This window comes from Lepisosteus oculatus, chromosome 17 (assembly GCF_040954835.1).
Source record: "Lepisosteus oculatus isolate fLepOcu1 chromosome 17, fLepOcu1.hap2, whole genome shotgun sequence".
In the NCBI taxonomy this organism is placed as follows: Eukaryota; Metazoa; Chordata; class Actinopteri; order Semionotiformes; family Lepisosteidae; genus Lepisosteus; species Lepisosteus oculatus.
The window spans coordinates 9,092,839-9,106,641 of NC_090712.1; the positions used below are offsets into that span (position 1 = coordinate 9,092,839).

The following is a 13,803-nucleotide window of genomic DNA, read 5'->3' on the forward strand; positions in this document are numbered from 1 at the left end:
CTGCCATGTGACCCGAGCTTCCACGTTAGAGCCCGCCCGTCTAAAAAATGGACGTGACGTTATCCAATCACAATGGAGAAAATTGCGGCAGCTGTGGCAGCTCATCCTGGTACCTGAACTGACGAGTTATTGACATGGCGTTGCAGCCAATCAGATCTTTAGGCTCTACGTTACAGTTGAAGATAAGTATTCTTTTCAATGAGCCAGCGAAGACCTTGTCGGTTCCGAGGGAAAAAAGGGTGTGTGTTGTTTTGTTTGATACAGGAAGAGAATGAAAATGTTAAAATGTTTATAAATGTACTTCTGGTATTGTCACATACAAATTACCATTTGCTATAGACATGAGGGATGATAATGCTACAAAACTAATACGACATTTTGTATTAGGCAATAAGAACAACAATAACAATAATAACCAATATACTGAATGGTGCTATAGTAAAACACTAATCTTAATACAATGTGTCGAAAATACAATGTTAACATAGTTTTAATGTTCTACGGTAATCTTATGAGATTTACTGACCGATTTCAATAGTATTTAACAAAAAATGCAAAACATGTAAAAGCTTGCAAAGGTAACACAAGAAAAAAACTCTCAGTGTGGGCTTTACTTCTAAATTGAAAATGAAACCAGGAAAACAAGTAGTAGTCGGACTAGAAAAAAATACTATTAATCCTCAATATGAACCTGTTGTTCCTGTCTTCTCAAAGTATACAACTATAAATACCACCCCTGGACTTCAGACAGGTGCTGAGTAGGTACAGTCTGTGAGGCCTTGTGCAAGATAAAACACTGTTGACTAGCAAAGTGACAAATGTCGTGACTGTGTATGAAGATGAATCACTTATCGGCCTGTATCTGTGTATGAAAATGAAGCAATTAAAGGAATACTGATTTTTCCACTCCATTGAAGGTTGTTTCTGTAAATTGCCTCATTTTGTAGAATAAGCCACTCCTTAGTCTCCTGGAGGTGTTTACTAAAATTGTCTGTTCAGCAGGTGACCCAAAATCAGTACCTGCTACATGAGTATCACCAGAGATCTCTGGAGGAATGGCTGCTGTAGGTACCTGGTCATTTTCACTGCCCGCTGTAGAGAAAATGAGGTATTTAATTGTACAAGGACAGCACTCCACTGATTGTGTGGAACAGGCTATGGCAGGTAAGTGACACTCAGGACTCAACACTACAACATCTTGCCTAACACTCGGCTCTACATTGAGGTGATATAAAGGAAATAAAACATCACACAAGCCTCCACACAATACACAGTACCAATGCATTTCACTTAAATCATTACAAAGATCGGTTTTAAACACGTGAGGAGACTTATCCAAATGTAACTGATCTTATTAAAAGGTCAGTTTTCTGCTGCTATGGGTGTCCATTGCAAAATGTGACCAATATAAACATTAGGGCTAGATTTGATCTATTCCTTTGTTTTACCAGCTATGTCAATTAAGATCAAATTCAAATTATTTTCACTGATGGCCTGGGGCTCCATGTATGAGTGGGAGGAATGTAGGCATGTAAAAAGAGTAAGTACCCGGTTGAAGAGTACAACAGCAGCATTTACCTGGGATTCGAGCACCCGATCCTTGTGGTCCAGAGAGACAACCACTGTTCCACTCTGTATTTCGAAGGATTGTAAAGATTTGTAGGCACACTCGGATAATGTCACATCAGCGGCTCGTTTTATCTTTGGGACAGCCATGGGAATTTGTGCCTGTTTGCAGATTGCATGGCAATCTATGGTTTTCTGCAGTTGTAGTTTTTATTTTTCTAGAATAGATACTTAAAATAGTTTATTGAGTATTAATGACCAAAAAAAAACTAAATGAGATTAAGATCATATTAATCAGAACTAATAGGGATAATCACATCAGGGTTACCTGAATGATAACTAATAAGAAGTCCTTACACTTATATAGTATATTATATACGCTCATCACATACCAGCTATCAGTGGGGAGGAGAACAGAGTGGTAAAGCCAGTTCATAGATGGGTATTTTTTAGTGACCACAGAAAATCAGGGCCTCGGTTTTACATCTCATTCTAAGGATGGCACCTATTGAACAGTATAGTGTTCCCGTCACCATACTGGGGCATTAGGACCCACTCAGACCGCAGGGTGAGCGCCCCCTACTGGCTCCACTGACCCCACTTCCAGCGGCGACCTCAGTTGTCCCAGATAGGTCTCCCATCCAGGTGCTGGACAGGCCGGGTACTGGCTTCAGTGTGTTGTCAGTTGTGAGCTGCACAATGATATAGCTGCTGAAGAGCTCTGCTCACTGGAGCTCTGCGTGTTTCTAGATATTGAGAATGACAGGGAGACGGGCCGGTTCGTCGTGGGCAGAGGGGGCTACCCCAACAGCGAGGGGCTGGTTGAGTGTGACGCTGCGCTCATGGAGGGGATCGCGGGCCGCTTTGGTGCAGTGGCAGCCCTTCAGGGGTAAGACAAGTATACACCCTTTACATCGAATTGTTCCTTTTTACTTGCTCTCCTTTTTGGCAACCTTGATACTTTAATCCACAAAGCCAAGAGCGGTGACTCCTAGCCAGCTTCACTGCTACATTTGAAGTGCTGAAACCTTGCAGCCGATGAGTGCGACTGTTCTGGTGAGAGGCTGATTAAGTATCCTGTGCACCGCCTGTCTTTTTCCTTTTGTGCTTTTATTTTCGGCATGTCATGGAATCTGTCTCTTTGCCTCTGTGCTAGACGACAAATAAGTGTTTTCAGAGAGAAAATTGCAAGGTGTCAGCCATAGTCACTGGCTTTAACAGGACACGCTTTAAATAATGAAGTACTGTGTCCCCCAGCTTCCAAGCAGGAGGCTGATCAGGAGACTGATGCATTTCTAAACACCGGCCCAATGGCGCCCTCTAGTGTCGATCCACGTCGCTACAGTCTTTTCTCTACTGCTGTGGAGACTTTAGCCAGGTGGCAGTAAAAGTCCATTTATGTGAGCTCAATAAGACAAAATATTTGATTATTTTTAAAAGCGCTCCCTCAGCTGTTCAGTTTTAGCGTTTTAAAGTGTTGTATGTCTGAAGAACATGTCACAAATGTTTCTCTACTGTACTGTGTTCCTCCCGGTTAGCATCCCGTTCCTTCGCAATCCGGTGGATTGTTGTGCCCCCTATGTCTGTGCCCCTGACGCGTGTGTGTGGTGTGTGTGTGACAGTGTGGGGACTCCAGTCAGAGTGGCCCGCAGAGTCATGGAGCAGAGCTGTCACAGCCTGTTGGTCGGGGAAGGAGCCCTGGCGTTTGCCCTGGAGCAGGGTTTCACCGTGGAGGACAATGAGAGCATGCTGGCTCCAGAGACAGCCAGGGCCTATCAGGTAACATTCACCTCCAGCTGCTGAATTATAGATCATCAGGGGCAGCCTATGTGGGTCTCTTGTTATTCAAAACTGCACGGTAATATCCATTCGATATGTATTCATATTTACATATTAATACCTGTACACGGGCATTATTAATGTTCACACACTGCATTCCAGCACAAGTGATCCTGTTTACTAATGTATTAATCCTGACATCTGTCAAACCAGAATGTACAACATTTTGTGTTTTACTCTGTCTTGTAAAATGAAGTGATTTCTGTGTTTTGAGACTAAGAGAAAGAGGCAATTTGGGCAAACTGTCCAGATGTTTATTGAATAAATACAATTACAGTATGTACCAAAAGTTCATAGTGTAGTCACACTATGTTTAATGCACTGACAAATAAAAACCCCAAAGAAGAGGCAGGTATACAAAGAAAAAGAGAAATCATGTTTTTGTACTTTGTGAACTAACAAAATAACACTTTTTAAAACAAAACATTCATCTGTGTTATTTAATTTTTGAGACATCTATATTTGTAAACTAGAAACCAATGTAATTGTAGAGCACAGGAAAATGTTTTATTACAATTTATAATAAAATATTTATATGTATAAGTATAGAATTAATATTGTTTTATTTTGAACAATGTTTTATCTTTCTGATTTCAAGGATTTTTGTTCACAAAGACCACTCATGTCAAGAGTGGCTCAAGTAGCAGTACTGAAATACTGCAGTCTGACGTGAGAAAATACAGAAAATGTCAGCTGGAAACATTAAGAAAGCCATTGAAATCAATTTTGAGAGCATGGAGAGATCTAAGATCTCAAAGTGTCTGGCAATGAGTGCTTTGCAATGGCTTCTGTAGCTCTTCAAACCCAAACACTCTCTGGTCTTTTCTGGTGGAATAGAAGGACGACAATGGATATGTTATGTCCAGATAGTTTTGTCTAAAAGTATAAAAGTTTTCATAAAAACATTTGGTGGGCAATACTGGATCTTGACTAAGCAGAAATAAAGGAGAATTTGCAAAAAAAGGGTGTGAAATTCCACAGACAGCTACTTACAGTAGTTCCTCTTAAAGGAAAGGGTCTAGAATTGTCTGGTCTTGGAGTAATTCATCTCATTCTCGCCAGCCTGGAGAATACTTTCGAGATTTTCAGTACCTCTGATTAAAAGCTGTACAGTAATTAAGAACTCCTAATGAAATTACACGGTCAGGTGACAGGATTCTACAAGAAGTAATTGCTTTTGTATTTGCTTCAGATTAATTAGGAAAGCATCAGTTTCCTTCAGTCTTAATGCCTGGTTTGAAACAGTTGGTTTTAAAAGTAAGCTACCAGTGTAATCCATATACTGTAGGTAGGACAATTCCAACTATTGTTATAAATTACACAAATATGCTGAAGTTATATATTTTTAAATATTTTAACAAAATTATGTTTATCCTTTCTATTATATCTAAGGATTTTTTAGAAAAGAAGAAAAGTTTGTCTGGACACGACACATTGGGTAAGGATTCAACATGAACCAATAAAAAGTCCTGGTCTTCCAATGAACAGAAAATGCACAACTTGAACCAGAAGATGGACTATAGTTTCCAAAGCTTCTCCATCCAAGATCAAACTCAGATCCTCGATGGACTAGTATCGTCCCGGTTTCTGGTACTTGATGTAATAATTTAACTGCATCGATGTAATACTTCTAACCTGGCTATAAGGTATTGTGTACAGTTGTATGCAAAAGTAGGCACCCCTGGTCAAATTGCATGTTTCACTGTTTTATTTTTTTTTTCAGTCTGTTAAATTCAGGAAATAAATAGCAACTGTACGTTAAACTGTGCAGAAATGTGTCATGTTAAAGTTTGTACCCTGCACAGGTTGTGTTAACTTCTTTTCACTCAGAGATTCTCTGAAACATGCAATTTGACCAGGGGTGCCCAAACGTTTAAATCGATTGTGTAAACATATATGATATATTGGCATATAAAAATAAATCCTTTATATGACTTAGAAAATAATTAGGTTAATTGTTTTGACGGTTGAGGTTTTAATAAAATTAGAAGACACTGCGTTCTGCAGGAATTCCAGGAAAAGGATTTTGAGACCTCTATCTAGAGGAGAGAAATACATGTCAGAAAGTTAGGGTCTTTCAGTCGCTATTAGAGTTATGCTATGTGTTTTTGTTTTTGTATTTTATTACGTTTTTTATTGTTATAGTTTCATACATTACTTTTCATGCGTTGGATTTTTTTTATTTTTAGTCTAGGAGTGAATTAACCCATTTATTTAGGCGTGCAGTAAAGTCCTACATGCACACGGGGGAGCCGAAACATTTAGTTTTTAAAAATAATATGGATCTCGTCAATGTTTCGATCGTGCATCCCTCTAAAAATCATTGTCCTTCTCGTTTTCAAGGAGGTTCTGTAAATCCTCTTAAATAGATTATTCACATCAGGATTATTTATTGATACGGTATTTGCATTGGCCTCGGCAGCCAGTACTATAGAAGAGTACAAATTCTTACTACTTGAGTTCAAGAAGGAGTTGAAGTTGACTGTTTAACAACTTTATCACACCTGCACAAGCTCTGTATCATAACTCCAAGGTCTACAACAGAAAATTCACTCGCCGTTCGTCTACTGCTGCCTTCCACATCTCTGCTGATGTAACCTCGGCAACTGAATTAGAGGGGCTATTACTAGCGCCATCTAGTGTCGAACTCCAGATATTGCCTAACATGTCCTTTCCTTAGCTCACTACAGTTTATCGAGCACTATTGTCTCGTTGAATGGATGCAGTTTCAAATTACACACCGTTTCGGATCCACCTTATGCATTTTCTTTTTGCGTCGGTAATTGTACAAGGAATACGAATAATATTTCCTTTGTTAAATTTGTGGGGGGGTATTGTGAAGCTTGCAACTTCACGTGTTTTTATTATTATCGTGAAATATGTGTGTATATTTCGTTCTTGTTTCTGTCCCCCACAAAGGTCTGATCGCTTTGGATCTTCAGGGAAACATAACCGTAGGCAGGTTTGCTAAAACTTAACCTTGAGCTCTCCGGTCTGTCTTCTTTTACCTATCGGACTGTGGAGTGTTTTCTGACTTTTTGGAAGATTTCTGAATGGTGTCAACTGATCCTGTTGTATCTGCACAGAACGTCACTCACCTGTTAAAAGAATGTCACTCTCTGTACTCTCTGTGGTTTCCTTATTCATACGATCTTGAGAAACTTCTGCTCCCCTCATCTCTATTTGGAGTATTGCACTCAGGAAGGTGGAAATTTAGACATTTTGTGAAACAACGATTTTCGTTCGTGAAGTGTTGTTTTAATAGCAATGTAGAAATTAGCGAGACAACTTTCAACGCATTGTGTTCCACTTTTTTCACTATGCAGAGTCTATTTCAGGTGAAAACCGCCTTCTTTTTATTGTTTCTGTATTTTACTGGCGAATTCTATTATTAGAATTACTTTCTGCAAACAAAGAGCAAATCGTGCCGTGGAGCAAACACATGGAAAATGCCCATTAAATTACATGGAAAAGCTGAGTCAGAAAAGGCTTAAAAATAATTCAAACACTATAGGAATAGAATTTCTGCTAGCACTATTATTTTGTATTGTGTAAGTAATAATACAGCCATATAGATCATTATGATCAGCATCATGATAATAAGCCAGTAGAATGAACCGGATGACCGTTTGTCTTTTCCAAACACAATCCGCCATCTGGCTAATTTAGTCTTCTCTCGCAGCCAGTGGACAGCTTGTACTGTTGAGACATTCAGCTCAATGACTTCTTCTCCTAGTAACCTCAGTGTTTTGTGTCAGGTGTGTCCACTTCAGGAGCTCCTTTTAAGTCCCCTGGGAGGGTTGGTGACTCTCCACTTCCTGGCTGTGGCCTGTATGCTGATGTCATGGTATGCCCTTTGCCAGCCATGTGTCTCTAATCACATCTGTGTGTCCAGCTTTATCATCCCCCTAGTTCAGTGTCATTTACTGTATCTTCCAGATATTTTCTAGAACATTTTTGAATAAATGTTCTTCTCAGTATTGTTATTTTGAATTTCTGCCATCAAAGAATTGACCCATTAAAGTTGGGTGCACTTATGGTTTAACAGGAACGTTTAAAAAAAATGGTATTTTTCTAGGACAGTTTGCTGTAGGGAATTGTGAAGTGCATTGAAAATATCTGGCAAGACAGTATAGGAAGCTAATCTTAAATGCTTAAAATCAAATTCTTAAACCTGCAGTACTAAAAATCTACACAAAACAGTATGGTCATACCAGATGACCATTCGTTTACAGTAAACTACAGTTTATATTGACCCACCTTTTAGGTGTTCATGTTATTGCTGTATAGAAGCACGTAGAAACTTGCACTCCTTAAATCTTCTTTTCTGAACACAATTTCATTTTTGCTTTGAGTGATCTAGAAACGGTCATTTGATTTTTCAAATTGAGTAGCACTTATTTCTAATTGTAACATTCTTGCTTACAATTTTGTAATGTTTTTCATAATACTGCTGAGCATAAACCTGTACTCAGTGTTTGATGTAGTGACCATCGTTCCATATTGTATATAAATCTGACTTGAAATTTATACATGAATGACTGTAATGTGAGTCAGTCACCAAATTAAAGTAAGGTACTGCTGACTCATTGTCTTTGTCGAATGAAAAAACTCTACCTTCCTAAGGAAGTGTAGGTTTCAAGTACAAAGTCCTCAGCTTGTTTTTAACTTACAGTGTAAAACTCTTTTGGCACTATAGACCACTCAGACTTCACTCTTATTGTATACAGTTTAGATTGGTCAGAATGCATCTTAAAGTGAATTAATTTATGTTTTTCTTTGCTTTTAGGTTGGGGCTGCCACAGGTTTGTGACAATATTGTTTGTTTTTGTTTTCAATTTCCATAATTACCTCTGAGGGACGTGACTTGATGAGACAACTAGGCCTGGGGGTCACATGGTGTAAGATTCTTAGTTTCAGGATTGTGTTTACTGCTGTTCTTCAAGGTGAACCCTGCTAATTGAAGTCTCTGCTTTTAACTCCATCTGACTCACCTGATCATGATCTTCTCTGCCCCTTCAAAACTGCCAAAGGTGGCGAAGACTGTGAACTGCTGGCTTTATATTAATAATAAACTTTATTCTTTATAGCACATTTATATACAGTATATGCTGTAAATCAAAAATGATTTACAGAGGTTGCCCTGTCACCCATAGAGTGGGTTGGGGGACACACTGGAGACCAGAATTAGACTAACAAAGTTCTCGAGGTGGGGAGTAGGATGATAGCTACTCAGACGGGTACTGAGGTGCCAAGCTATGTAGAGCCTTGTAGGTGAGCATGAAGATTAGAGTGAGCAAAATGCGTAGTTATTAGCAGAGCTGTTATTGGTACAGTAGGTCTCGCCTTGAGCAGTTGAGGTAAATCGAATCAACACTATTTTAACAGCTTTTTTAGATGTATTTGGGTCCAGATCTGGAGACACCACAGCAAATAGTATATGCTGTTGTCACTGTGGTTTAGTCATGGTAACTCAAGCTAAGCACTATTTGCTATTTGTGCTCTGAAAGACTACACAAAGGCTGTGGAGTGCCAAGTCACAGTGTTGTTCAAAGTGGTTACATTTCACCTCAGTGTTAAGGATGGAACTCTTCATCAGGGCTACACAAACTGTGGCCCTTCCAATCAAATCCATTGCAGTACTTTTCTGTAACCAGATCCTTAATTAGTGTATTGATCCTTCTAATTATTGATTAAATAATCACGCAGCTGGTTATGGCTAGATTGTGTAAAAAGGCACAGATCAGGGGGATCGCAAGTTGAAAAGTCTTACTCTTAACCTGATATCAAAATGTAAGGGAGAAACTGAAATGTTTTTCTCTACACGTGTGCACAGTTTTTTACATAACTATTAAACCTGGTAAACAAGTACTTATTGGAATCACAGCACGTACTGTATATACTTACTGTGTAAAACTTATGATTTACACATTCTTTCATAAAAGAAAAAGAAATAGCTATATAAAATACTCTGTATGTTTGAGTGTACTAAGTCCTGTAATATTTTATATACAAAACCGATTACAATAGTATCATCTTGTTATTTTGATTCATATTCATATTAAGCAGTGTTACTCCTGCCCTACTTAATCTTACCTTCTTCTGTTTTTTAAATAGCAACAGGCGATGGAGATAAAATTATGTGCCACTGCCCCAGTTTTCATGCGGTTCAACTGATGAAACAGGTAACATTCCTAAGTGAATAATTTCTACAGCTACATTGAATGAGTTGACATTGAGTAACATTGAATAAGTTGCTTTAACGTTACAGATATTTGTTAAGGAGAGCAGAATGCCTTTTGTTAGCCAGGCTGCACATGTGTCCCTTCTACTGACTGGAAATTCTGAAGAGGCAGCGTTTCATTAGCTGATGCTTGTGAGTCTAGTCGGTACAGCTGCACCCAGCTGACTCCAAATGACACAGCTGCATATGGTGCCGAGTGAGTGCTGAGAAGCTAATATATGCAAAACTGCCCCTAATGTGAAATTACATTTTCCTTGGCAAGGTCTGATGACCCCTGTAAATGAGTGAGAGAGTAGTATCTGTGGAGTCTACTACTAAAGCCAGGTTCCTGAAGCCCCGTGACATATTTTGTGATCATACACGAAATATGGCCTCTCTCTCCTCCAGTGTGTTAACAACCGATCTGCAGTCTCCTGCCTTGATAGTGAATAATTAGCAGGTTTGTAAATGTATAATTAACCGGATTTGTTAAGCTGATCAAAACCTATAGGAATATGCCATTATTATTTCTAAAGTCATGCTGCAGAGTAGATTTGTTTTATAGCTTTCTGTAGTTTTCTTTGCCTTGAAGATGATGCAGTTTGCTTGAAACTCACTTGTGCCCTTCCCTGTTTCTCCTTGTTCCTGTCTTCCCTCAGGCTCTGAACGTCAGGGGCTTAAGTGTAATTTTTAAAAATTTTGTTGTGTAATAGGATTTGTCACCTTTATAAGCTAAAAGTGGCAAAGCCCAGTAGTAAAGGCTGATTTGTAATATATTCATACTGTCAGTGAAAAAGGGAAAAATTATTGCAGAGGAACTCCAATTTAGCTGTAATGCTAAATTTCAAGCACGAACATTTGTTGTTTGTCTACTTATTAACAAGGAAATGTGTGCAGCAGACAGAAACATTCTTTACACTTTTGCAGATGGTAGTGTGTTTTTGCAGAGAAATTGTGTCCAGCTGTATGTTGTTTCTGCAATTTCTTCTGAAAAAGGAAATAAGTACAGTATGTGTACTGGTCAGCAATAATAGAGAATATCCTAGGAGTCATTGTCCTCAATCTTCAATTATTGATTTAATTGTTCTCTGTGCAGATTAAATACCAGCTGTTTGCTTCTCACTTACAGCTTTCATGGTCTAATCTTGCCCTCTGAAAACACTAAGAATCTGTTTTTGCTATATGACAAAATAAAAGCAATTACATTACAGTACATTTCTAATTTACAGTAGTGTATCATCAAGCCACTGGTGTAATTTATTTCTACACACTTACATACAATGTCACTAACAAAACTAAGGTACATATAGAACCAATTCTTAATCCTGGATACATAAATAATGTCTGCAATTTAGAATTGTATTAGATCTCTACTTGCTTAGCCTTCCTGAGGTGTTTTTTGGGTATTATTTTACAGTACAGGCTGACGCTGATAAGCCAGCTCTTGTAGTTTTGCTCTGGAATGTAACATGGAAAAAGGCTAGATCAGCAAATCTGATTAAACAGTTCACTCTCTCTCCTGCTTGAATCTGTCTGCAAAGTACAGATTTAACACTGTCGTGTATTAACTAACATAATGCTGTTTATTTAGTAAACGTGCCTCTTTGTAGGGGTTATCACCAGCAGAGGCTTGCCAGACTGTCCTCAGTGATATTGCCAGAAGAGTTGGAACAGAGAAGCTGTTTGAAATGGGGTTGGTGGCGATGAATATGAAGGTATACATCATTCTTTTATGATGTCTCCATTCCTTATGGCTTGTCAGTGTTGGTTTTTTCTCTTTGTGCACTGCGGAAATTAATTGTTTTCCTCAAATGCTGAATAGTGTACAAATGAAACATTCTGCAGAGAGCATGTTGAAAGAAAACACGACATTTTTTCTTCCCTGTTTGTAAGAAAATTACGTTCAGGACAGAACAGATCAACCAATGCTGTTGGTTTCTGGGATTTTGAATTACTTCACGTTAGACTGCCTTAGAATTCTGTGACCATCAGAGTCAGCCAAGTGTTTGTAACTGCAAAGGTGTGTAGCTGCAATATAACAAACAGATATTCAGTATTATGAGAACCAGAAAACACTGCCCGCATTCTCTATAGCCTTTTTGGCTGTCATTCCAGGCAGTTGGAGAGGTTGAAAGGAGAACTACAGGAGGTTATTTCCAAATGTTAATAGCACAAATCCTCAGGGAAGTGCAACAGCAAGCAGTTAGGGGCTGCATGCAACTGGCAAGTCTAAAGGAGACAGTTTATTCTTCATGACTGAGATTTCTGGAAACAGCATCTGCTCAATGCTTGGGTGAAGATGTAACTTCAGGGCAGAGTGTATGAAAATTTAACCAGGATAAAACTGAAAATAGATTTCCCTTTCTCTCACACGGGGGCTATAAGTTCATCTTTCCATTTTCTAACAGCTTCTTCCCAATTCAGGGTAGCCAGAGCCCATCTCAGCAAGCAACGGGCACAGGGCAGGGTAGACCCTGGACAGGACGCAAGTCCATCACCGAGCATGCACATAAACGCATATACTCATACCACGGCCAATTTTCCCCAGAAGTCAATTAAACCTACCAATATGTCATTGGGCTGTAGGAAGGAAACTCACACGAAAACTCACACAGAAAGTTGCTGGACACTGTATCCATTCTTATTCAGTGATTCTTTTCCCTTTCTTTCTGCAGGGGGAAGTGGGAGCAGCTTCTTCAGTAAAATTTCCATATACATTCTGGCGTAATGGAAGAGAAACTGTTGAGCAACATGTTCAGCTCCCAACTTCACTGCAAACTGCTGGGGGATCCTTTGAATAGTGTGGATTAACTGAAAATAAGAAGCAATTATTGATTGGAGAAATGCTGCAGTAGGGTACTATGCTTTACAAATGCACCCCAGGATTATACTTCTGGTTTCCAGCACATTACCAAATCGTATTAAGGGATTGTTTCTGGGCACCTTCTCTTATCATAATATCAGTTTTATGTGTTTAAACGTTTTGTGTGAAATGTTTAAATATGGCTGAAAGCACACCAACACATAGAATATGTTTAATAATTGTGAACCCCAAACCACTGTAGTAACATGCTGTTCTACATTTAATTTAGGTATTCTGTAACTCTAAGTATTCATGTATTTTCTGGAACTTAAAAGAATGATATAAATATCCAGTTATTGTGCATAACTTTAGTGTTTACAAAATGCCTTGCTTATGTCTTAATAAACTGCAACATCACTATATAATAACATACAGGTTTCCAAATAATTTTCATCATCAAACTGGATTTTATTTAGCTGTCAAATACAGTACCTAAAAATATTTAGTACTTTTTGTTTATTGTGGATGGATAATTAATTTTAATTTTAGCTTTTGCTTCCTGAATCAGATATTTATAATGGGAATATCACTTAAAATATCACATATTTTTCATTTGTGTCATACCATGCTTATGGATCTCAACTTATTTATATTATCATGTTCAACAAGGCAAAACATATATAAAACCAACTTACATATAAAAAATGTGTTGTAAAAAGTGATCTTGTCCCTTATTCCCCATTTGAATGTGTTCATTATATAAAAAATAAGTATCAAAAGAAAGTTGCTTTATGCATGTATGTTTTAGGAAAATTTAGTATAAAAATTGGATATTGATAAAATATTTTGTGCGTAGTTTTTATCAGTTGAGAATCCATGACTGACCCTGATACACCAAATGGTTTTGACTTGTACTAAATCAAGCATTAAATCAGTTCTTTAGTGAGAGAGTTGATTGCACACAGATGATGAGGTGATCAAAAATGTTTTGGAAAAAAAAGCAAAAACGCCACATCAATCAAAAGCTAATGAAACAAAAAGTAATACAATCAAAATTGAAGGTAGAACCCATTTAGTACGTTTATCGTTGATGGAGATTAATGTCCATGTTTCCAATCAGCCTGTTTCTGTAAGGATCGGTGGTGGTGGAGGGGAGACCCCATTACCTGTCAAGCGCTTTGAGTGGAGTGTCCAGAAAAAGTGCTATATAAGTGTAAGCAATTATTATTATTGTATTGACACATAATTATTGAAGGATTATTGTATTGACATTTCTGCTGCTCTTTGTTTCTCTCGCAGTATCTGCCAGTTCTTTGCGTAAACCAGATTTCAATTTCTGACCTCTCGTGTTCTTGCTTTCTGTCTCAAGTCT

At 38.2% G+C, this 13,803-nt stretch overlaps 1 protein-coding gene across 3 annotated transcripts; it reads left to right on the forward strand.

The window, feature by feature from the left end:
• The first annotated feature begins 137 nt into the window (after positions 1 to 137).
• Positions 138 to 13,768, forward strand: LOC102695882 (N(4)-(Beta-N-acetylglucosaminyl)-L-asparaginase). 3 transcript variants are annotated; one of them, XM_006638733.3, is made up of 11 exons: positions 138 to 239; positions 1,003 to 1,164; positions 2,317 to 2,455; positions 3,189 to 3,345; positions 4,798 to 4,843; positions 6,325 to 6,363; positions 7,164 to 7,252; positions 8,195 to 8,210; positions 9,523 to 9,590; positions 11,239 to 11,343; positions 12,304 to 13,768. In XM_006638733.3, the coding sequence occupies exons 2-11, from the start codon at positions 1,056 to 1,058 to the stop codon at positions 12,427 to 12,429; spliced, it is 894 nt and encodes a 297-aa protein (XP_006638796.2). In that variant the 5' UTR covers positions 138 to 239; positions 1,003 to 1,055; the 3' UTR covers positions 12,430 to 13,768. The 3 variants fall into 3 exon arrangements, with proteins under 3 accessions (XP_006638796.2, XP_015218174.1, XP_015218172.1); XM_015362686.2 differs by having other exon boundaries at positions 142 to 239; positions 1,000 to 1,164; XM_015362688.2 differs by lacking the exon at positions 6,325 to 6,363.
• Positions 13,769 to 13,803: the final 35 nt, after the last annotated feature.

Excerpts from the sequence above, each read along its gene's own strand:
- LOC102695882 (XM_006638733.3), top strand. The coding sequence starts at position 1,056 with ATGGCTGCTGTAGGTACCTGGTCATTTTCACTGCCCGCTGTAGAGAAA. Across the intron at positions 4,844-6,324 it reads GTCTGGACACGACACATTGG|GTCTGATCGCTTTGGATCTT; the intron begins GTAAGGATTCAA and ends TCCCCCACAAAG. Across the intron at positions 6,364-7,163 it reads TCAGGGAAACATAACCGTAG|GTGTGTCCACTTCAGGAGCT; the intron begins GCAGGTTTGCTA and ends GTTTTGTGTCAG.